Source organism: Monodelphis domestica, chromosome 1 (assembly GCF_027887165.1).
Source record: "Monodelphis domestica isolate mMonDom1 chromosome 1, mMonDom1.pri, whole genome shotgun sequence".
Taxonomy (NCBI): Eukaryota; Metazoa; Chordata; class Mammalia; order Didelphimorphia; family Didelphidae; genus Monodelphis; species Monodelphis domestica.
The window spans coordinates 311,505,276-311,530,176 of NC_077227.1; the positions used below are offsets into that span (position 1 = coordinate 311,505,276).

The 24,901-nt window shown below is 37.3% G+C and overlaps 1 protein-coding gene across 1 annotated transcript in view; it reads left to right on the forward strand.

Moving 5' to 3' along the window:
- The window catches only part of FSTL4 (follistatin like 4), an 857,042-nt gene that overhangs the window by 782,605 nt on the left and 49,536 nt on the right, over positions 1–24,901 (forward strand). The window contains exons 9-11 of the mRNA XM_007473404.3: positions 13,098–13,259; positions 14,572–14,706; positions 17,559–17,585. Of these exons, the coding sequence (XP_007473466.2) occupies positions 13,098–13,259; positions 14,572–14,706; positions 17,559–17,585 (324 nt within the window). The remainder of the gene's footprint in view (positions 1–13,097; positions 13,260–14,571; positions 14,707–17,558; positions 17,586–24,901) is intronic.

Here is a 24,901-nt window from a genome sequence, read left to right on the forward strand (position 1 = left end):
TTGGAGACACTTCTGATTTTGGTCTAGGCATTTCTTTTTCTCCTGGGAGAGACGTGTCTGCATTTGCAGGGCTGCCCCTCAGAATACTAGTTAAATTTGTCTTCACCACCTTCAATATGCCTAGAGCAACACAGAGCCCAGAAAACCCTGCAGTCTTTCCCTCCAGTCCCACATCACCAACTGCCTATTTGAATCTGAGGTAAGGGAATGATGTTAACTGGAGAAATGGTAGGCATCGTATTCATCAATGAGGGGACAGTGCACAAAAGGCACAAAAGGGAAATAACATGGCAACACAATAGTAAGTAGTTCATTTGGCTGGAATTAGAATGAAGTAGGACTACAAGGGATGTCGATTGGAACAGTTTGATGAAGGACCTTAAAAGCTTGGGTATTGATTTGATGTTTCATTTGGGATGCAAGGAAACACCCAGTGCCTTTTGAGCAAGGGCACCATGTAGAAAATTACCTGACTGAGTATGTGAAGAGTAGATTATAGAGAGCAAAATCCAGAGGCTGGGAAATTAGTTTGGAGGCTGTTGTTATTATCCAGGAAATAGATGATAAAAAGGCCTAAACTTGGAGGCTAGCTATGGAAATCACATGATTTTAAAAATAAGAACCCACATTTACAGTTTATAGAGATTTCCTTGCAAAAACCCTAGGAAGACTTTCACCTAGTGATGGAAATCCAAAGCAAAGAGTAGTAAAGGGCTCTATGATTGTGTAGTAAGGATAGAAATGAGAAATAATTAAGTGGATCTGAGCCTTGCCACAAAAAGCAAAGCAAATAAGAGTAAGAAAATAATAATACCACATAAAGAGCTGTTATGGTGACAATAACAACCAAGACACAAACCCAAAAAGAGAATGACTACAAAAACATAAACAAGTAAAGCATCAAATAAAAATACAGCTTAGGTATAAGTTCAACTAGAATTCCTGGAGTTGATAACACAACCTCTGAAAATAAATTCATAATTTTTCCTCTTCCATCTTCTGTATGCCCTAAAGCAACCATTTCCATGCACAAGCTACCTTCCATTTTCTGGTGCCAGCTCAGTGTCCCATCTGGCTTCAGTTCTCCTTGTTTCAAACTCATTGAGGAAGGAAAGGGAGTGACTTGGAGGTCTTTGGACAACTGCTACCAGGATTATGTTTGGCTAGTAGCTATTGAATAGCATGGCCTACAAGGGAAGAGAGGTTACTGAGTGATAGAGGAAGGGGGAACTTTGGAGTGGCAATAGGGGACAAAGAATATTCCAATTCCCCCACCTTGACCAGCTAGTCAAGGAAAATGAGTGAAAATGCAGCAAGTACTGGCAAGGTGTCAAGGGAGGCTGTGTCATCAGGAGGCTTAGGATAAATAATTTCACTTCTCAGTAGTCCCATTCAAATTCTTTAAGATAATAAGTTGCAAAAGAGTAGCCATTCCATATCAACAGAGGGAATTTCCTAAAGGGAAGTACCTTACATCCAATAAGATTATAGGATCAGACTAAAAAGAGAAAAAAGAACATAGAAGATGATAGTCTTATTGAACTCTTTGCTTTTGCATATTTCTTATATCAAGTCATTTTTTAGGATGGTAAATTTAAAGTAGAACTTGGAAAGCTGAAATACATCCAGATGATGTTGGCCACCATAATAAAATGTATGGAGAACATGCCATGAGCAGATCAGTTGAAGGAACTAAGGAACTTTAACCTAAGGAAGACTAGTCTAGGTTGTTTTAGAAGGAAGATTGTACTCAAGAAGGATTTGTTAATGAATTCATGTTTTTTTCAGTCTTGATAATTGAAAGGATTAGAAATATAATGATAATAAATAATAATAATTAGTACTATAATAAAGAACATCATGATGAGTGCATGACGCCAAGAGACAAATTTGTTTGATGTAATGAAAAACTTTCTATGGATTAGTTATCCAAAAGAGGAAGGGGCTATTAGGAGTGTAATGGATTCCACCCAAATAGAAGTCTTCATTTGGATGAAAACTTATTGGGATTCCTTATTAATTTACTGAGAGGATTCTGAAATCTTTTCTTCCTCTGAAATGTGTACTCTTCTGCCTTAGCAATAATAAAGCAATGACAGTAAGAACAATAATAATGCAACAGAACACAGAAAGACTATGCCACAAAGTAATTTAAATGAGGCATGTGGATTATCTGGGATATTCCTAATGTTCTTCTTTCCCCCTATTCTAAGTACAGGCAGTCAATTGACAAGCATCTATTAAGCGCTAGTTATATAGTAGCAATGTGTGAAATTCTGGTGATACTGAAAAAGAAATCAAAATAATATACCTGTCCTCAAGGAGCTTACATTCTAGAAACTAAACAACATACAAGATATACTCCATGTAGATTGGAGGTATATTCAGAGGGAAGACATGAGAAGAAGGGAATTGAGTTGAGCCTTGAAGGAAGTCAGGAGGTAGAAATAAGGAAGGAGAGCATTACATGCAAATTGTTGTTCAGTAATTTCATTCATGTCTGACTCTTCTTGGACCTATTTGGGGCTTTTTTTTTTTTTTTTGGCAAAGATAGTAGAGTGGTCTGCCATTTCCTTCAGTTCATATTATAACTGAGGTCTGAAGCAAATAGGCTTAAGTGAATTGCCCAGGATCACACAGCTCTCTGAGTCTGAGGCCAGATTTAAATTCAGAAAGATGAATCTTCCTGACTTTAGTCTCAGTGAATACTGGGACTGCACCACCCAGATGCCCAGCTAGAAGAAAAGAAAAATCTGGAAATGGATTGTGTACAAAGAAAAGCAAATGGGTAAGTTTAGTTCTACTCCAGTGTAGTAGGCAACTAGGCAAGTAGGCTAATTCACTAAGTACATTCAGGGAAGTAAATTGGAGAAGATTGGAAAGGTAGGAAAGAGGAAAAGTTGTGAAGATCTTTAAAAGTCAAACAGGACTTCATATTCAATTCTAGAGGCAATAGTAATAGGAAATATCATAGGGTTTTTGAGTGAGGTTTGAAGGAAAGCCTCAGCTTTAAGAAAATCACATAGGGCAGTTAGGTAGCCAAATGAATAGAGTGCCAGGTCTATAGTCAGGAGGACCTGGGTTCAAATCTGACCCAAGACACTTCCTAGCTATGTGACCCCATTTTGCCTAGCCCTTACCACTCTTCTGCCTTAAGACAAAAGCTAAGGGTTTAAAAAGAAAAGAAAAAAATTACTAGCAACTGAGTGGAAAATGGACTTGGATACTGACAGGCAGTAATGTCAACCAACATATTATTGTAATAGTTGTGAAGATTGGATTTGGCTCTCCCATGATTGTAACAATGAAGGTACCTAGCTCTTCGTTGATTGTGAAGATTAAATTGTAATCCCCTGACTATTTTTAGATTTTAATCCCCAAAGTGTAAACCCAGTACTTAAAGTAGATCTACCCATTTTAACCTCAAAAAGGTATGAATTAATCACAAAAAGTCGTGAACTAACCACAAAAAGGTATGAACAGCCATTTCATATACTGAGTGGGAGGTCTGTGAAAGAGAGTAGGGAGTCCTGGAGAGGAGTGTCTGCTGTGATTGATAGACATAAAATTTAGGGGAGGTGACACAAGAGAAAAAGGTCTTTAAATAGTAGAAACAGAGACACACAGAGATGGATCAGTGACTCGGACTTAGAGTGATCACTTCAGAATCAATCACTTGGAGTTGGACTGATCATAAGCCACTCTGAGTTGGCCTAGAAGACAGACACTCTAAATTGGAGTAAAGACAGTCACTCGGAGCTGGAGGGAAGACAGACACTTGAGGAGAGACTGGAAGACAGACACTCAGACTTGGAGTGAAGACACTTGGCAGTGGAACTGGACCCCTGGAGGAGCTTGTGCAGAAGACCTCAGACTGCTTTCTTTTTAGACAGTTGCTGTGGTCAGTGTAAAGGCTGACTTCTTTCCTTGGCCTTTCTGGAGTTGTGAACCTCTAAGAAAGGCCCATGGTCTCGAGATTCCTTTCCCCTGACTGATGCCATAGAATTTCTAACTGGTTCAGAGGAAGCCAGAGCTTTTTCTTTCTCTCTTTCCCTCTCCCCTTCTCTCTCTTCCTTAAATACCTTCCCTCTATTATAAAATAAATTACTATAAATTCAATTTAATTGAGTAATTCATTTTGGGATTTTGAAATTAAATCCCTGGTGACCACCAATTGAATATTCAGTTGATCCGAAAATTAACATAGTCCAGGAATGAGACAATGAGGTCTTATACCAGAGTGGCTTGCTATATGCCTGGAAAGAAGGAGGTCTACGTGAGAGACACTCTGAAGTCAGAAATTATAAGACTTCATAATAGATTGGATATGTGGAGAAAATTTGAGAGAGAAGTCAAGGATAACACCTAAGTTGTAAACCTTTTATAACTAGGAAGATAAACGCACCCTCAAGAAAGACTGGAAAGAGAGGAGATTGTAGAGGAAATAATGAATTCTGGTTAAGAAGCACTGAGTTTCATACATCTACAGGACATCCAGTTGGAAATATGTAAGAAGTAACTGATGAAACAAAATTTTCAGCCAGGAGAGAACTTGGGCCTAGACAAATAGATCCATAAGTCATCTTCATAGACATCATAATTTAATCCTTTGGGACATTAAATATAATGTCAAATAAGAAGAGAAAAGGACCCAGGACAGACTTTTATGAGTCACCTATATTTATTGACCATGACCTCACTGAGAATCCAATAGCAAGAATTCTCTTATAAGAATGAATAATATAGAAATGCATTTTGCATGATAATACATGAAAAACCCATATCAAATTGCTTGCCATCTCCAGGTATGGGAACAGAAGGGAAGAAGGGAGACAATTTGGATCTCATAACCAGGTTATTTATGTGGAAAACTGTTATTACATGAAATTGGGATAATAAAATGTCTTCTTTTTTAATTCAGCAAAAAAAAAAAAAGACTAAGGAGGAGCAGTCAAACAAATAAGGGAAGAATCAAGAGAACCTTATCAGAAAACCTAGAAAAGAGATTATTCAGACGAGAGGTCCCATAGGGTTAAAAGCTGAAGAAATTTAAGAAAAAGACATTCCATTTGTCAATGAAAAGATTATTGTCAACTTTGGAGAGAGTAAATTAATGGAAAGGTGGGAGTCAAAATTGGACAAAGTTTAGAAAAGAATAAGGGGACAAGTAGAGACATATATTGTTTCTTGTTGTCTCATGAAGTCATTAGCTCCTATACCCCCAATTCTAATTTAAAGAATAATTTCCTACCATGATGTTTTGAACCTCCTTTTCCATTTGGTTAATTCTACTTTTTTTTTTTTAATTTTTTTCTTTGTTGGATTTTTTGCCTCTTTTTCCATTTAGCCAATCCTGCTTCTTAAACTGTTATTTTTTGTATTATTTTCATTTCTTTTCCATATTTTTCTTCTGCCTCTCATTTGATTTTTTGATTCCTTTTTTAGTTCTTCCAGAGTCTAAGACCAATTTCCATTTTGCTTTGATCACACTGTCCCTTACTGAGACTGTGCCTTGCTCTTCTTTGTTTCTATAAAAATGTTCTATGGTGAGATTTTTTTTTTTACTGTTTACTCATTTTTCCAGACTTGAGAAAGTTGTTTATAATATATAACTCCAGGGGGTGGAGCCAAGATAGCAGCACAGAAAGCTGGAACTGCTGTGAAAATTCTTTCAAACCAACCTTAAGTTTTTCCTTGAGGCTACCTCAGCTCTATTTCTGGGTTTCTACAAGTTTTAGTTCTTCCAAGGTGGGCTGGGAGCTCTGGAAGTCACCTCCTGCTGCTGATTCAATCTCCTCCAGGACCTACAGGGTAGATACACTGGAGTTACCTCATCCTGGGGCTTAGGGTTTTAGTGTGGGACTCTGGGCCTCCCCTTAAGCTAGCACCAGCCAGGCAGGAACTTCCTTGCTCTGTGGCTGTTCTGGGGTTTCGGTTTTCACTGCTGGTTTGTACAGAAGTCCTGAGCCTCACTCTGGGGTTTCACCAGCCTGGCGCACTGTGGACTGCCCTTCCGTAGAGCTTGGGGCCTCCCTTCAGTCCTGTGCCAGGGCTTGGGTCTTTTGAGGGTGCTCTGCTGCTGGCTTAGGCAGGGTCTTAGGATCCCAAAGTTGACTTGTGTCCAGGTTCAGGACTTGCCACAGTAGGTGCTGGGTGGGCAGTTTGCACTCCTCTATGCAAGATTTTACTTCCAGATCCCCTCTGATCCCCAATGAAATAGATGCTCTCTGCCTACCTTTCAAGGTATTTTATGTAGGAAAGTTACTTCACTCCAAGCCCTTGTTGATTCTCTGGCTCCTGTATTTCTTTTGAGGCACTATTTTAAGGTTGGTTTGAAAGAATTTTCACAGCAGTTCCAGATTTCTGTGCTGCTATCTTAGCTCCACCCCCTGGAGTTATATATTATAAACAACTTTCTCAAGGAGTTTAATCTCAAAAGGAAAAAGCTCCAGGACAATCGTTGACTGAGCCAGTTGGTTTAAATAATGGCTACTTAAGGAGAGGGGAAGAGAGCTGGGAAGTAACTGGTAGATTTGGAGAAAGGAAGATTATTGAGAGATTAGCAATTTTTTTTTAAACCCTTACCTTCGGTCTTGGAGTCATTACTGTGTATTGGCTCCAAGGCAGAAGAGTGGTAAGGGCTAGGCAATGGGAGTCAAGTGACTTGCCCAGAGTCACACAGCTGGGAAGTGTCTGAGGTCAGATTTGAACCTAGAACCTCCCCTCTCTAGGCCTGGCTCTCAATCCACTGAGCTACCCAGCTGCCCCCAAGATTAGCAATTTTAAAGGGAAAAAATTTATTCCTGCTAGAAAAAAATTATTGAGAATATGCTTGAAACTTCCTTTGGAAAGAGATGAAAGTCCCAAATCTTTTTAATAATGATGGTTGCTTTATTACCTTAGGATCTAAGGGAGTTCTATTATATTTTCAGTTTTATTAAGGCATTTGTTTATACATTACAAGAATTTACAGATTACTCTTCTGTTGTGAGAGATCTCTGGTAACAAAGTGAAATGGTTAATTTAAACTAATATACAATGACCTTATCTAAGTATGCATGCAACATTTCACATCTATAGCATTTCCCCACCTGTCTATTTAAAAAATGCCTTTCACTTCTTCTTATTAAGAAAAGCAAATTTCTTTTAACAAATGTACATAGTCTAGCAAAACAAATTTTCCCGGGAACTATACACACACACACACCATGTTTCATTCTGAATCTTAAGTCCATCATCACTCTGTTACAGAATGTTTCATCATCCATTCTTTAGAATCATGAATGGTCATTGGACTGATCCTATGTCTTCTAGCTTTCAAAGTTGTTTGTTACCATGTTATAAAATTGTATAAATTGTTCTGATTCTGCTCATTCTATTTTTCATTAATCTTTGAAAAGTTTATTTTTCTAAATTTGATGTGATAGTATAGATTGTTTTTCTGTTTCTGCTCACTTCACTCTGACTGAAGTCTCAGGCCAAATTTCCCCTACTAGACGAAAACAAGTTCCTTCCCATGCAAGCAGGCCAGAGCTCAGAGGTTGTAAATAGACTGTATGCATGTCTCCAGGCTCTAGATTACTTTCCAGGGAGACCAGGATTCTCTTTCTAAATCTTGAATTATTTGCAAAATGCCAATGAAGCCCCTTAGAAAAAGAAAAAAAAAAGAAGCAGAAAAAGATTGTAGATTGGTGATGGGTTGTTCTATGTGTACATTCATTCCTATTCTCATTTAGCACTTCATATCCAATTGTGCCAGATGGAAGACAACTCAAATAAGCATTCATTAAATGTCGACTGTGTGCCAGACACTGAGGATACAAAAATTAAAACAAAAAACTCTCTGTTAGGGAGTATTTTGTTTTAATTTTTGTAAGAACAGAACATAAGGAGGGGCAAGTAGCAGAGGAGAACAATTTTGCAAAAGCATTTGAGCAAGAGATAGAATTTTTTGCAAAGGGCAATGTATGCTTTAATGGTTAAAAATCAATGGATTCATTTGAAGCAATGCTACAACCATAGTAGTAGCTCTACATACTCAGTGCCCACAAATGCCTCATTAAGAGGTTCCTGGGAGAAATTAAATCCCCTTCCAACTGTTTTCCCATAACAAATAATTTATCTGTATTTGAGTCATTCAGAAGGAAATACATTTCAATTATTGTTACTTGTTTCTCCCTAAGAGATGAGCAGTATTAAATATTTAGATTTTTGTAAGTCTTTTGTGATTATGAATAGAGTAATAAAGTCAACTAGGGATAGTAGAGACACCAAAACTGCCAAGTTTATTTCCTGCAATACAGTTAGCCTTCACTAGCAGCAAAATGGAAAAAGTGATGGATTTAGAACCCCAGGGCTTGTGTTGAAATCCAAGCTTTAGTGCCCTTTGTAGATGCCGTGTTGTGTAATCTAGAGTACCCTAGAGAATCAACTAAAAAATGAGCTGAAATAATGACTCCTGCAGGATATAAAGCATCAGCATTTCCATAACTGGAAAAACCAAGCGGGAAGAAAGGGGGGAAATTTCATTCAAAATAACTATAATAAATATGAAATACTTGGGAGTGTTCCTACCAAGATACCCACAGCAACTATATGAATACAACTACAAAATCCTGTTTATTAAAATACAAACCTAAATAATTAGAGAAATATTTATTGGTCATGGATAAAAAGTCAATATAATCAAAATGACCGTATTGCCTAAATTAATATGCTTATTCAGTGCTGTAACAATCATGCTACTGTAGGTCTGCTTCATATAGATTTTTGTCATTCAACGATTTCAGTCATGTCTGATACTTCATGAACTCATTTGGGGTTTTCTTGGCAAAGATGCTGGAGTGGTTTGCCATTTCCTTCTCCAGATAATTTGATAGATGAGGAACAAAGGTAAACAGGGTAAAGTGACTTGCCCAGGGTCACACAACTAGTAAGGATCTGAGACCAGATCTGAATTCAGGAACCGGAATCATTTTTACTTCAAACCTAGCACTTTTCACATACCACCTAGTTGCCCAGATAGAAAATGTAATAATAAAATTTTTCTTGGGGTAGAAAAAGGTTAAGGATCTCAATTGAAAAATGAAAAAAGTTAGAAGCAAGCAGAAGGGTCTAGTAATTCCATATCTCAAATTCTACTACAAAGAAGTAGTAATCAAAACAATTTGGCTGATCAAAACAATAGAATAGTTGATCCAAGGAAGAGATTAGAAAAATAACATATGGAAGTAAATACACTTGGGAAGTCTAATGTTCACCAACCCCCAAATACTAATATAAAGATTCTTTTTTCAACAGAAATGCTGGGGTGTTGGGGGGATGGAAAAAGGAGCCTGGCAACAATTGGGCTTAAAGTGAACAACTCACACCAAATATCAGGGTAAACTCCAAACAGAGATTCAATATAAAAGGACAAATCATAAACAAATTAGAAGAGTAAGGAAAAAAATTTAGCTCTCATATCTATGAGCTAGGAATATTTGTGGTCAAAGAGAAGGCAGAGAATCACAGAGGGTAAAATGGACAATTGCAAAAATAAAAAAATTGGGAGCAGCTTAGTGACTCAGTGGATAAAGAGCCAGACCTGTAAACAGGAGGCCCTAAGTTCAAACCTCACCTCAGACATTCCTACCTCTGTAACCTCCTTTACCTAGCCCTAACTACTCTTCTGCATTGAAACAATACAGGTAAGGGTCTTAAAATTTTTTTTAATGTCTATAGTTCTGTGCACCAAAAAAAAAAAAGCAATGATAAAATTAGGAAGGAAACTGTTAGCTGAGAAAAAAAATTCTTTTTAACAAATTTCTCAGATGAAGATTTGATTTTCAATGTATAAAGAAACTGATTGCTATTTATAAAAACATTTCCCAATTACTGAATAGTCAAAGGACATAAACAGTTCTCTAAAGGAAAAATCTAAGTTATTAATAGTCATGAAGAAAATGCTCCAACTCATTAATAACTAGAAAACTGAAAATTAAAGCAGCTTTAACATCCCATACACATCAGATTGACAACACTGATTTTAAAAAGAAACTACAAATATTGGAGAGGCTTCAGGAAAACAAGCACATTAATTCACTATTAGTGTAATTATGGATTGGTGCAGTGATTCTGGAAAATAATTTGGAACTATGCTCCAAAATGTTCTCTATCTTTAAAATAAAAAAGTTGGAGTGCATCATTTCTGAAGTTCTTTCCAACTCTTCATTTAGGAATCTATAAATCTAATCCTTTTTCCCCATAATAAACATTCAAATACTAGGAAGCTTTAATGTTCCTCCAGAGTCTTCTCTTCAGCAGGCCAATGATTCCCAGTTCCTTTAATCAGTTCTCATTTGGCTTTGATTCAATCCCTTTCTCCTCCCTACGCTGTGTATTCTCTAACTTGTCATTGTCTTTCTTTAATTATGGGTCTCAGAACTCAATATAATAGCCTAGATGTCATCCAATCAAGGCAGAGTATTATTATGATTAAAATTCTCTAGAGACCCTATCTTAATGAATAAATATTTGTTAAATAAAAAGTGGGCCAGAGAAAGAAAAAGTACCAGCCACATGTGGCCTGCCATTGTCTTCTCAGTCCACTGAGCAAGCCCCAAGCCAGACTCTGCACAGCACAGTGCCAGGGCTCCCTTAGCCAGCCCCTAGCCTTGCACAGTACCCACGCTCTCCTAGCTGGCTCACCTTGTCCCTCTGCCCCAACCAGCTGCACCATGGCTATGCCAGACCTCTCTTAGCCACCTCCTCCTCCATCTGTGATTCCAAGATCAGAAGCCCCTAATTCCTTCCCCTACTCCATTCTATTTGTGCTACTCCTGACATCTCTTTCCTAAGCCCCTCTGATTGGGAGGATTCTGACCTCACTACAGACAAGAGGTGGGTCTTTAGAATGGCCACCCAGTACTGGTACAGCATTTCCTAGCATGGAAGTGAGGACTCTACCCAATGCCTCAGAGAGATGCAGTTCAGAGGTTCAGAAGTAAGATCTTTTGCTTTAAAATCAAAAAGATTGTTTGGAGGTACCACAAAAAAGGGTTATGGACTAGTGTTAAATTTCCACAATTCCCCCCTTTTGATTCATTGGGGAGATATATTAATCTCCCCAATGAATCATTTCATATATAATAGCTATCCATTTCAGGATTGTCTCACCAGGATACATAAAGGCCCAAAAATTCATGTGTGTGTATATATGGATCTAACTACATTTAGGTGTTTCTTGACATATTAAAAAATCATTGATAGAGGCTTTGATGAGGAGCCATTAGAGGGTATTCCCCTTTTGTTGGCACAAGGGTTTTATAATCAAAATAAAATATGCATGAAGAGGATGGCCCAGCATGGGGAGGACTGAAGGGACAGATGGCCCAATTCCCACACTTCAGTTCATTATAACGAAAAGCTCACTCAGAGTCTCATGATTTGGTGTCTGATTTCTGTAGTCATCTTCTCTTGCTGTCATCTTTTTAGTCCATCTGGAATTATGATGGTCTTTACAGCATTTTCTTCAGAAGATCTGCATTCCTGGTCCAAGTCACTGGCAATATCTTTCCCTAAAATTGCTTCTTATTTTTTTTTATTGAGATTTAGAATTTTTTCTTTTTTTCCTTATTTTATTATTTTTTAGTTTTATTTAATTAGTCAATTTAGAACATTATTCCTTGGTTACAAGAATCATATTCTTTCCCTCCCTTTCCCCCACCCCCTCTCACTACTGACACACAACCAAGATTGCTTTTTTAAAAATCTTAACCTATGAATCTTTAGGATAGCTCCACAATCTCCCCTCAGGAGGATGAGATACTGCCAAGAATCTAACCCTATATACAAGCACCTACATAATTTGATAGTAACACAAAATAACTTTCCAGAATGGAATATATTCTTTTACAATAGCCTTGGTATGGGATATATGGCTAGGTCAATTATTTAATTAAGAATGCATTAAATGTCATCCAAATAACATTCATATCTTTCACAAAAATAAGAGAAAACATTTTTTAATTATAACTAGTCCCCGATACTTATCTACTTTCTAATGGAGATAACATATCCTATAAACAGATATGTCAGGTGAAACAATATTGCAGTTACCAACCATCTGCCATGACTATAGAAAATTGCAATACCAAAGAAAAAGAAGGGCAGAAGTAGGACAAAGGGGAATGTGATCCCCTGGTCTGATTTCTACTCCATACAAGTGTCCTAGGGATAACAAGCTGCATTCAGAGATTGGTGAGAATGTTCTCCATGAGAGGAGATGTCCTACCAGGGAAACAAAATCAGAAAAGACCTACCTCAGTCTTTGCCAAATGGTTGGTCTTCTGACCCTCCCTGAGTCAGCTCTCCCTGCCTTGTCACTGGCATCCTAATCCTGATCCATGATCAGTGGCTTGTTAGCACACCTTGTTAGGATATCTGGAATCAGACTCAAACAGTACAGAAGGACAATAACCTCCTTATTCCTCAAAGGCATGGCTCTCAGTGCATCCCAAGATTGCATTAGCTTTTTTGTTTGCCACATATTTTCCAGTTTGGGTACTGCATGTGTCAGGGAGAATGGGGTAAAGAAAATGATGAGCAGGCTACTAGTGATTGTAAGCTTCTATTCTGGGAATGTTCCGATTGGATGTGGTTAGTGAACCTAATAAGACTTTTCTGAAGGTTTATTCTTATTCTTATTATTATTCTGAGAGAACTGATTTTTAGACCTTCAGTGACTCTGATTTGGGGTTCAATTAAGGTTGTGATGTCTGATGTTACCTTTCACATGTACTCTGCAAGACTCAGTTTATCAGAATTAAAAGGGATGAGGGCAGAGGGGTGGCTCAGTGGATAGAGAGCCAGACCTAAAGATGGGAGATCCTGGGTTCAAATGTGACCTCAGACACTTCCTAACTGTGTGACCCTGGGCAAGTCACTTAGCCCCCATTGCCTAGCCCTTTCCACTCTTCTGCCTCAGAACCAATACATAAGTACTGATTCTAAGACAGAAGGTAAGGGTTTAAAAAAAAAGAAGAATTAAAAGGCAGTATGAGAGTCTGTCTCTGACCAGTTGGCTCGTTAAAATCGTCAATACTTACCTTCCACAGTGCCTCCTGTGATCCGAGTGTACCCAGAAACTCAGGCCCAGGAACCTGGAGTCTCTGCCAGTCTGAAATGCCATGCAGAAGGCATTCCCACCCCAAGAATTACCTGGCTAAAAAATGGCATGGATGTGGGACCTAAACTCTCTAAGCAACTCTCTCTCATAGGTAAGAATCAGCTGGGGTTTGTGTATTTCTTTCATAATTGGAAACAAGTTAGAGTACCTGTTATGTAGGGAAAACAATTGTTTTTTTATTTGCATATTGGAATTTCACCTATACTATTGAGAATTTCTTTTTGGTCCTTCCCAGATAAATTGGTGTGTTAAGGGGTGGAAGTAAGATAGTAGGAAAGTTTCTACAACATTAGCAAATATTTCACAACCAAACTGTTAAACCAACATTCCAATGACTTCCCCTACCATTATGCCTGTATTTCCTTTACCTAAACATCAGGTTTCCTTTTACAAGTATGAGAAGAACCAATATTTTGTAACCATATGTAGAAATTTGTAAAGGAAAACTTTTGCCCTTTTTTTAAAAAATTTGTCTTAAGCAATACAGTTTTCTCTTAAGGAGAAAAATGCCTAGATGGACAGATGGCTTCTTCTCGTGCTTCTGGTGAGGTTAAGTTTAACACTCAAGAAGAGCTGAGTAAGCATATCCCTTTGCCCCTCTATGCAGAGATGGAAGACAAAGGATATGGAATATTTCATATATTGTCATACACTACTGGTGTATTAGATGGTTTTCCTGAGCAACTTTTTTTTTTCTTTTTAAAATATTTTTGCATGGGTACAGAAATACAGACAGCTTTGATTGGAAATGAAGATAATATAAAAATAAAAAATATCAATTAAAATAAAATTTTTAAAATATTTTCTAAAAATCTACAATAACATCTGACATTTCTTAAAAAAAAAAAGGAAGAGACTTCTAATGGCACCTTGCCCAAAAAGGGTGGTCCAATCAGTTTAAGTGTTAGAGCATTTGAATAAGAATTTGTAAGCATAATCTTGTCACATTCTCAACTATTTTCTACTGACTAACACTTTACAGCTACCCTCTGAAAATGTCTGTTAACATCTTTTTTTGTACCCAGTCATAATGATTTTGAACAACTAATCATCAAATTGAGAGGCCAATCCTGGCTTCATAAATATGATATAATAAAGCAATTGTGAATGAGAAGACCTGGTTTAAAATCTGATCCTTACTACCATCTGTGACCTTGGGCAAGTCACTTTTAACATGAACTTCAGTTTTATCATTTTTAAATGGGTCTTCTGGGGTTCCACTTAACTCTTATGCTCTCATGAGATTCTGAAGTGAATTTCTGAGAGGTAACCAGAAGTAATTCTCTCACTTGTCTCTAGCCCTAACTAAGTACAAAGAGCCTTTCAGAAATGCAGACATAAGTATGGTAAGCCTAAGGCTTACTAAGGCTTGGATTAGTTTAACTTTTTATTTTTAATACTAGCCAATGGAAGTGAACTTCACATCAACAGTGTGCGTTATGAAGACACAGGAGCCTACACATGCATTGCTAAGAACGAAGTGGGTGTTGATGAGGATATTTCTTCTCTCTTTATTGAAGACTCAGCCAGAAAGACTCGTAAGTTTGGTGCTTTTTTAAAATTTTTTTGAAATTGTATATGTTCATAGGATATAGTTTCTTGCTTGATTTTAAACCAGTACCTGTCTTGGTCTGAACAATAGAGGCCAGCCTTTACAATTATGGGAAAAGATGTTCTTTGGGGAACTAACTATAGCAGTTTCAAATTTCCCAGGAAGGAGAATCACCATAAAAGATAAATAGGATGCACTTACAGATTTTATAACCATCTTATAAACAATAAAGAAAATTAAAGTGAGAGGAGTAGGTGATTCTCTACTGAGAAAAATCTGTATACAGGTCACTATTGAGCTGTGGCAGCTAGTCTTTTTTAGAGGTAAATTATTAGAAAATGAGAAAAATATGTCCAACCCATTACAGTCCCATCATCTAAATTCTTAAGAGATTCTCCTCATGTCTGTTTATGAGCTGGCCACACTTGGAATGATTTATCTATTGTAGACCAGGGAATTTTTAATGTTTGTGTGTGTGTCTGTGTGGAACCTGTTAGACTTTTCTCAGAATATTTTAAATGCATAAAATAAAATCCATGAGATTAGAAACTAAATCAATTACCCTGAAATACAGAAATAATAATTTAACATTAAAATTAAAATTTAACATTAAAAAAGAAAATAATTAAAATAAAACAAGTTCTCAGATCCAAGGTTAAGAACCCCTGAATAAATAGATTGAGCAATGTCAAGTTGCAAATCTAAGGTTATCATGGAATAAAATTAGTCAAAAGAGCACTTTGTTATCCAGAAAGTACTGTATAAATGTCAGCTAGTGATTATTATTAGCATTAGTTTCCATTGACTTTGCTACCCTACATGTTTTTGGCCTTCATACCCCCATGCGAGATCAGACCTAGCATTGTCATTCTTCACCCTTGAGAAGATGAATTCAATGTTTGTCCAAGTAAAGTTTATTCTAAGTGCCTCTGGCCTCCCACTTCTGTGCCTTTTCCCCACTAGGTTGAACGTCTCCTCTGCAGCTCCAAATATCCTTATCTCTCTTGGTAAAAACTGATCTGAAAATCAGTCACACTGAAGGGTTATTGGCTCAGAATAGTTTTGACCTTGACTCTTTCTCCTCCTGGCTCTAAAGCCATTATTTGCATTTTAATGGAGATGGTGTTTACTAAAGGTGGAATTTCAGGTATCAGCAATCCATGGGAAATGGGAAGCCAAAGGAACTGGGGTTGGACTCTATGAACTCTGTGGTCCCTTTAGCACTTAATCTCTGAACCCATGTTTGTGAATGGAGCATGGAAAGTGGAAGGAGAGCACTTCTTGGGCATCCCTGAATTCACATTCACAGCTCCCCGTTTTACAAATGCTTCAAACCAACTTCAGACTCCCAGTCAATGAGACCCGATCTGGATTCCATATTTGTTATATTTGAGGCCATACTCAGTAGTGAGAGGTAAAAAGATGAATAAGAAGGAAAAAAAAAGCCTTGAATTAGACAGTCTGCGTGATTCCAAGGAGCTCAGTACCTAGCATGTGATATGCAAAATACAAATTAATATGTGGTCATTGTGCAAAAGAGGACCAGATACAGAGTTTTGAAAGCTCTGAGTAGGATGCTAAATCTGGTTCTTTCTTGGACTAGCATCTCTTTTGACTTATACATAGACAAGCGTCTTCTTTTAATGCTTTAAACCCCAGGAGCAACACCTGCCTCAGACATTTCCTGGGTTTGTGACCCTGGGAAAAGTGCTTAATCTTTTTTTTGACTCAGTTTCCTCATCTATGGGGATAAGGATATTAATAGTACCTAATTCCCCACATTGTTGCAAGTTTCAAATGAGTTAATATTTGTAAACTTTGCAAACGTGAATGTTCTATATAATTATTGTTATTACTAATTGTTTTTAGTGGTTTTTCAAACATGTCTCATTCCTCATGACTTCATTTAAGGTTTTCTTGCCAAAGATCTTACAGGAGTTTGCCATTTCTTTCTCCAGCTCATTTTTACAAATGAGGAAATTGAGACAAGAAGGATTAAGTGCCCAGGGTCACATAGCTTGATTTTAATTTGTGAAGAATGAATCTTCCTAACTCCAGGCCCTACAGTAATAGCACTCTATCCCCTGGGCTATCTAGTTGCCCCAATGAAGTTGCTATGAACCCAATAAGGTTTCGGTCAGAAGTTATTCTATTTTGAGCATCTATGAAAATGACTTCCTTTATTATCAACCATTCTCCCTTTAATTTTGTCAAATTGAAAATGTTACAAATGTCAAAGAGCAAACAAATGTCCTGAAAGAATAACGGATCCTAAATAAAAGTGCAGTGTTCAGTTCTTAGATCAGTAAATCTTTTTTTAATTGAAAATTATTTAATTAATTAATTTGGAATATTTTTCCATGGTTACATGATTCATGTTGTTTCCCTCCCCTCCTCTCCGCGCACCCCCCCCAGCCAATGTGTATGTCCACTGGGTTTTGCATGTTAGATAAGTATATCTTGAAGGGAATTCAGAAGTTCCTGACCCTAGATAGATGTTCTTCAATCTTTATTAATATTTTTTACAAAACAAGAAACTGCTGCATTATTGGGAGTACTGTTAGCTTAGAATCAAACTGACATGTTCCTAGGATGTAATTGTATACCCAGAAGGAAACTTTGGTGCATCTGAAGGTGGGAATTCCTTCCCATAATTGTACTTATGCCATTTACAGAAAGATCTAATGCTGTAGTTTATGTGAGACGTGATTACTTGATACTAAAATAGTGGCTTTAAAGAAGTTGTTTTTATGAAAGTTTTGATGTGACTTTGTTGTGTTTTTTTTTTCCTGCTCTCGATGACTTCCTGGTTCTCCCAATGCCCGTGTGCTGCTACAGTCGCAAACATACTTTGGCGAGAGGAAGGTACTGAAGCCCCACGTTTGGTTTTGATTTTTGTTCCCATATGCTCATTAACCTTAAAAATTCCATAACTGGCCATCTTTCACTGAGACACTCCCACCTCTGCCAGCCTCAGTGCTTCCACCATCTATCTGCCCACGCGCTAAAGAATTAGCTGCACAAAAGATTAGTCTGGGAAGGAATAGATTCTAGGGCTGGGGGAATCATTAAAATTTAGGGCATTGTGCATATTAGGGAATTTGCATTGAAATGCATTAGCCTGAGTACAGTAGTCCCATTTTTCTGTAAGTAGAAGGTCCCCAGAGAATGCCTACCATTCAGTTCCCATTCTCCCTAGCACCTACTATATTTTAAATGTGGTGGCACTGTTTTCTTTATTATTAATTTTAGCATTTTTTATTTTTAATCATCTTTATTTCACGATATATGTATCCCTCTCCCCTCTGCACTGAATCATTTCTTATAACAAAATAAAAGAGAAGAAAAAAATCAAGTCAGCAAAGGTAAATAATACATCACCCAAATGGGACTTTATATTCAGCCTTCCATACCTATAGCACCCCCACTCCCAGCAGGCCTTCTCAAAGAAGAGAGGAGATACATTTTCTCATCTGTCCTTGGGGAATAAGCATAATCACCATAACCGCACAGCATTCAGTTTGAGGTTTTTGTTCTCTCCACATACATTATCATAGTTATTATATATATATATATATGTATATATATGTTGTTTTCTAGACTCTGTTTCCTTCACTCTGTATCTATTCATATGTCTCCTGTGTTTCCAGAAAAAAAATTTCATATTCATTATTTTTATAGCCCAGTAATTCTCCATTACATACATTTACTACTACCACAATTTGTTTAGACATTCCTCATTTGATGGACCTTTATTTTATTTCCTATTCTTTTCCACCTGATAGCACTTTTAAAACATTTTTTAATATTTTAATACATTTAAGGAGCAATAGATGATAATTCTCCATCACTAACTTTGCTTTGGCTTATTTCTTTTAGATTTTATTTCTGAGATGGTCATAAAACATGTTATTCCATTTCATTTAATTTGAGAGATATTTGTTAAGTGTCTACTATGTTAAAAAGAAAAGATATCAATTAAAAACGTATTAATGTCTACTATCTCCAAGGTCCTTTATTGAATATTAGAGATACAAAGATGAAAAAGACATAATCTCTACCCTCAAGGAACTTCTAAACTAAAGGGTATTGGGCATAAGGGGAGATATTGTGCCTAACCACACACACAAAAGTGTAATTGAGTATGATGAGGATAAAGTAGAAGCCTAAACAATGGGGTTTTCCCCTTTGTTTCCCAAACGCAAAATCAGAGCAGCACTATGAGGTTTCGTGCTTTGCTTCAACTAACTCAGAAGATTATTTTCTAAAATAATCCCATAAATGCTCATCACTGCAGGAAACTGACAGATACAAAACAGACTCATCATAAAGATTAGAGAAACTTGGGAAGAAAATAGAGGAAACAGCCTATTTTCATAACACAATATTGCAATACATAATATATTTTTCTGATAGAAACATAATTTCATATCTGATATTTCAGAAAGAAAAAAATGTTTTCCCTACTGTGAAACCATAGTAGCATCCTGTAGATTGTCTAGCTTCCCTGAAACGCTGTACCAAAACCTCATCCAATGAGAGGCAGAGGAGAAAACGCACTAGTTCTAAAATCTGAAGACTTTCCGGCCAGTCTTGGCTTTGCCTTTTAACTTTGTTGATGGACTTTGGCTTCTTCATCTGTAAAGTGGAGAAGTTCAACAAAATGACTTCTGCAATTTCTTTCAGCTCTAAATCTGTGATTTAATTATTTGAAGGGCCAGTATTTTGACAATATAAAGGACTCCTGTAATTTTATAGAAGAAAGAAGGTTTTCTAAGAAAAGGCCTCCAGTGATAAGCAAAAGCGAACAAAACTTCAGGCTATTTCTTTCTTCCTCTTTCCTAGAATGATTTATTTGCTGAATTCAAGGCATGCAGAAATTTCCCTCAAATTTTTGAGCATTAGCTTCCTGAAGATTTAATTTGAAAATCCATTCAAGAGTCAGTGAAAATAAATATTGTTTCAAGAAAATGAGTATGGTCTTTCCTTCAGAGACGACCTTGTCATTTAAAATAAAAATCTTCCATGAAAAGTTGTGTTGGGTGTAGACTAATAGGCTTTTGGCTATACCAACCATCTAGACCTCCTGTCCACAGGGCTTGGGTGTTACTGTTATGATGATCTGATTGAATGCTAAGAGAAAGTGAGACCTGAAAAAAACATGTTGAAACTGGAAAGTTTTCCAACCTGGTAGGGAGAAAGGCTCCATTCCCAAGAGCTCCCTACCTTTTTCCACGCATTGTCCCACCTGAGTTTCATTAGGGAGATGAGGTATCGGGACCATTCTCAGCCATTCCCAGTGTCTCAGCAACATAAAGCATTTCTTTCTTTAACCAACTGTTGGGTTTTTTTTTTCCTTTTCTTTTTCTTCCGGCTTTACCCTTTAGCAAAATCCTGCAGGGGCCCATTGTGTCCCACCCACATTGGCACCCAGAGCTCTTCTCTTAATGGATTCTGTGGTGCTTGGATTTGAAATGAGCACAAATAGGAGAACAATTTATATAAGTCCAACAATACTATGTAAAAAAAAATACTTTTGTAGGAAGAACTAAAATTACTACAATTTAATTCACCATTTGTGATTCCAAAGGCTTGATGATGAAACATGTGATCCATTACAGAGGATTTTTTTACATAGACAGTGCACTAAATAGGAAATATACATTTTTTTATACATCCATTGAGAAAAAGTGTTTTGTTTTTTAAAAAACCTTTACCTTCCATCTTGGAGCCAATACTGTGTGTTGGCTCCAAGAAAGAAAAGTGGTAAGGGCTAGGCAATGGGAGTCAAGTGACTTGCCCAGGGTCACACAGCTGAGAAGTATCTGAGGCCAAATTTGAATCTAGGACCTCCCGCTTCTGGGCCTGGCTCTCAATCCACTGAGCTACCCAGCTGCCCCAGGAAAAGTGTTTTTATTGACTCTGCATGTTTATTTTAAAATTTTTCCTTTTTTTTAATGGAGTCAGGGATAAAGAACATTAAGTTATGTGGGGGGAGTTTAAATAGAAAACTAGGGTTAATGTAAATGTAAAATACTGTAATGTTTAGAATGGGTGGTAGCCAAAATTATAATTAACCCTTAAGTCACAAGACTGTTAATAGTTAGATTTATTAGTAAGGAAAAAAAATAAGAGAGAAATATAGAAAGGAGGTGATGAATTTCTTAGCCTAATAAGCCAGAGCCTAATAACTCAGTGTCTGTCGCTGAATCTCAGCCTCAGAAAATAACTCACCGCAACTCCCAGTTTCCTGCTGGATCTCATCTTATAAGTCCTCACTACACCCTCTAGCTCTCTTACATCCCTCCCCAGGAACCAATCACAAGTCCTCAATTAGCCTGGCACCACTCAAGGGGCAGTGCCTGTGGGATCAATTCCCTGGTTACTAATTGACCCAAATTCAAAACAAATGGAAGTTAAGTCTCTGATTGATCAAATAAAAATACAAATTCCCTTCTCAAAATAGTGCCTGTACTTTCAGATGAGGTCATTGAAAGATTTAAATGAAAATCAATAACTCCAAGTATTATTTTTATAAATTTTATTAATAATCACTTGAAGTAGGAGAAATTTAAAAAAGGAAATAGACGTTCAAAGCTTAATAATCTAACTAAAGGGGGCAGGTAGGTGGCTCAGTTGATTGAGAGTCAGGCCCAGACATAGGAGGTCCTGGGTTCAAATCTGGCCTCAGATACTTTCCAGATGTGTGACCCTGGGCAAGTCACTTGATCCCCTTTGACTAACCCTTACCACTCTTCTGCCTTAGAAGCAATACGTAATGTTGATTCTAAGATGGAACGTAAGGGTTTTTTGTTGTTTTTTTTTTTAATCTAAAGTATGACCAGGTGTGTAACTTCTCCTGACTTTCAGCCAACTTCAACAGTCATGTCCAAGGAAAAGAAAGAGAGGGGCAGGGTCACACCAAAACTTTATCCTCCATAGGTTCACACAGCATTTGCATGCAATGCTTAAAAATTAAAATTATATCTTAATAACAAAATATTATATTTTATGAGTGTGGTAGAGGCATGCATGCAAAGGACAGAAGCTGGAGATGGATCATCTGTCAGTCAAATGAAGATTCCATTTGGAATGTGACTGGAAAACAGTTGGAGGCAAGAGCCAACTGAGTGGATTGAAAGTCTTTGGACTGGCTGACCTGAAGGAGGAAGTTGATTGTTTATCTCTGGGACTTGAGATAATTAAGTTGGAAGTGGCCTGGCTGAATTTGAAGGAAGAAGAAGTAGGACAATAGTCCTTATATTTCTCTCTGACTGGCTTGGTTTCATGCTAGTGACTGAATTGCCATTTCTCTCAATATCCTCCAACATAGCACATAGGGAAATCCCTATCCCTCTTACCTTCATCCTCCACCCTTGTCCTGTCTTCCCAAAATAAACCTCGTATTTGGCAAAGAAGATTAAGAACTATTTCATTACAGCTCACACTGAGTGACTTGAGGGAGACTGAAGAAGAGGGGAGGAGAGGCTGAAAGGCTTCTGAAGAGAGAGGTAAAAAGGGAGGAGGTTAGGCAAAAAGAAAATAACTCTGATCCATTAGTGTCAGTATTCATCAAAATATACCCCAAAATATCATCTATTACATAAGATTTATTAAATGATCATTAGGAATCAAGGAATAAAGAGGATACAAAATAAAAACCACGTACCCATGACTGATTAGCCCTTTTCAAAATCCCCACTCACCACCATCACTGCTGATTGCTATATCATGCCCAAAGAGAGGAGGAGTCTCAACACCCACTCCCTTTATCCTCTGTCTACATAATGACAAGAAGTCAGTGAGCTCTTGGAATATGTAATTCTTTTTTTAGGGTAATAGATTTTCAATTATACAAGTGTAAGCATGCAAATGGGATGCTGGGTAAAGGAATTCTGGGGAGTAAATTCTATCCACACATATTAATTTTAGTTAACTTTTTTACTTGGTTAAAAGAGGCCTCTCAGAAAGAAGCTATGAATGCAAAAAAAATACATCATTACAACTTTTTTTAAAGACATTCAAACCAGGTTTAAATCTGGCCTTAAACACTTCCTAGCTATGAGACCTTGGGCAACTCACTTAAACCCATTGCCTAACCCTTACCATTCCTCCACCTTAAAACTAATACATACTATTAATTCTAAGATGGAAGGTAAGAGTTTTTTAAAAAAGATAATTACACCCGTGTTTTGGTTAACTGACTTATCCATGATCATGAAGCTAGTATGTAACACAAGCTAGATTTGAACCCCAACCTCTAACTCCAGGGCTAAGCTCTCTGTCCATTATGCTACTTTGCCTCTTTTCAATAAGAACAAAATACTGTCATTAGAATTCTATGTACAAAAAAAATTATGTGTGTGTATGTGTGTATGCAAGTTTGTGTGTGTGTGTGTAAGAGGGCAGCCAGGTACCTTAAATAAACAATGATTGTACCTCGGCAAAAATTCTGCCTTCTAAATGAAACCTGGAAGGACTTAAATATAGGTCATACCTGCTACCAGACAGGCCATTTCTCAGTGGTCAGTCATAACCATTACAAGTCCTCACCATTCTGCTCTCAAGGAGATGCATGAGATATCCTAATCAACTTCCCATTTCACCTGGGAGCTATATGTTTGCATCTGCCAGCAGCATTTTATTCTGAAGGATTCAAAGATAACAGCTCTCCTACCTTGTAGTTACAAACTTTCTAATGGTTTAAGTACATTGGGGTTTCAGGTTTCATAGAGCTCGGGGCTTAGCAAACCACCTATTTGTTTTTTAATTCTAACTCTGGATATTTGCAAGGTCTCGTTAAATATTAAGGAAGTCAAAATTTCACCGTGATATTACCATTGAATGAATGCATAATCTTTTCCTATGCCATCATTTCCCTGAAACGCTTCTCTATTCAAACCCATATAACAGGGATTTCCATGGTGACATCATTCACAGACTCAGTGATCCAGGACACCATTCCCAATACAAGCAACAAAAAGTTCATACAGTGAAATACATGTTCCTTCTTTTCACCAGAATGCTGTGATAGCTTGGCTCTTCTGGTCTTCCCAGATTCAATCAGAATGAAAACTCAAAATTGCAACCCTTGAATCCTGACAGAAGCTTAAGATGACTTCTGAATCATCTGAGCCAAAATAATGTTAAGTAGGATATAAGTGTGAATCATATTTTATTGTATCCAAATGTAAGAGGGGAAAGGGGTTTATTTATATAAAAAGGTTGAACTGGGTTATATTTATAAATAGGGTCACTAGGAATGTATATTAATTCCAAAGAGATTTATTTACAAAATAGATAAAGAGTGAAATAAGAAAATCAGAGAGAGGTTAGAGTAAGACATCTAGCTTAAGCACTAAGTAATTTACTCCCAACCCTGGGCAGGGAGAGTTAGTCCTTAGGTCTTGGCAAAGCCGAAGACCTGGGGAAGTCTCTCTCAAGAGGAAAGTCTCTCCTGAGGCTAGTTTTTTTCAGAAAATCCAGCAGTTAAGAGTTAGCTTTTCACTCACCATGTGTCAGTCCAAAGGAAGAGATTTTAGAACAGCCTCACCAGGAACAGGGTCTCAGGTCCAGTCAGCAGATTCTCCACTAGCCTCCACTCCAAAGGATGAAGAACTGCCAGTAGAACTACCTTCAGGAAGTTGTAACTCCTTTTTAAAGACACTTTCTTTTGTGTCACTTCCTGTGTCTTCTTCCACTTTTTACATGGACAAATCATAATCTAAAGCCTTGCTTAGGACTGCCCAGGAGACAGTCAATTGATTCTGATTTGTCACCCACTATTGCACACATGGGTCACAGACCTCCCATATAATGATTAAGTGAGATGTTTACACTTTTGGTGATTAAATCTAAAAATGGGCAGGGGCTACAATTTAATCCTTACAATCAGGGGAGAGTTAATTAATTTCATTTTCACAATTAGGGGAAAGTTAAATTTAATCTTCACACTAAGAGACTTCAAAGTCTTTTCCCTGCCCTCAATTTTCTCACCTGTAAAATAAGTCCTTTCTAGCTCTTTATTTATGGTCTTTTGTGTTTATGACTACTGAAGTCACTTTTAGTGCTAACTCCTGTGATTCTATTTAATAATCCAATTCAGGTCATTTCAATCTAACAAACATCTTTTACCTCTATAGTATCTCTTGGAGGTATTCCTTTCTCTCCACTCTTAAATA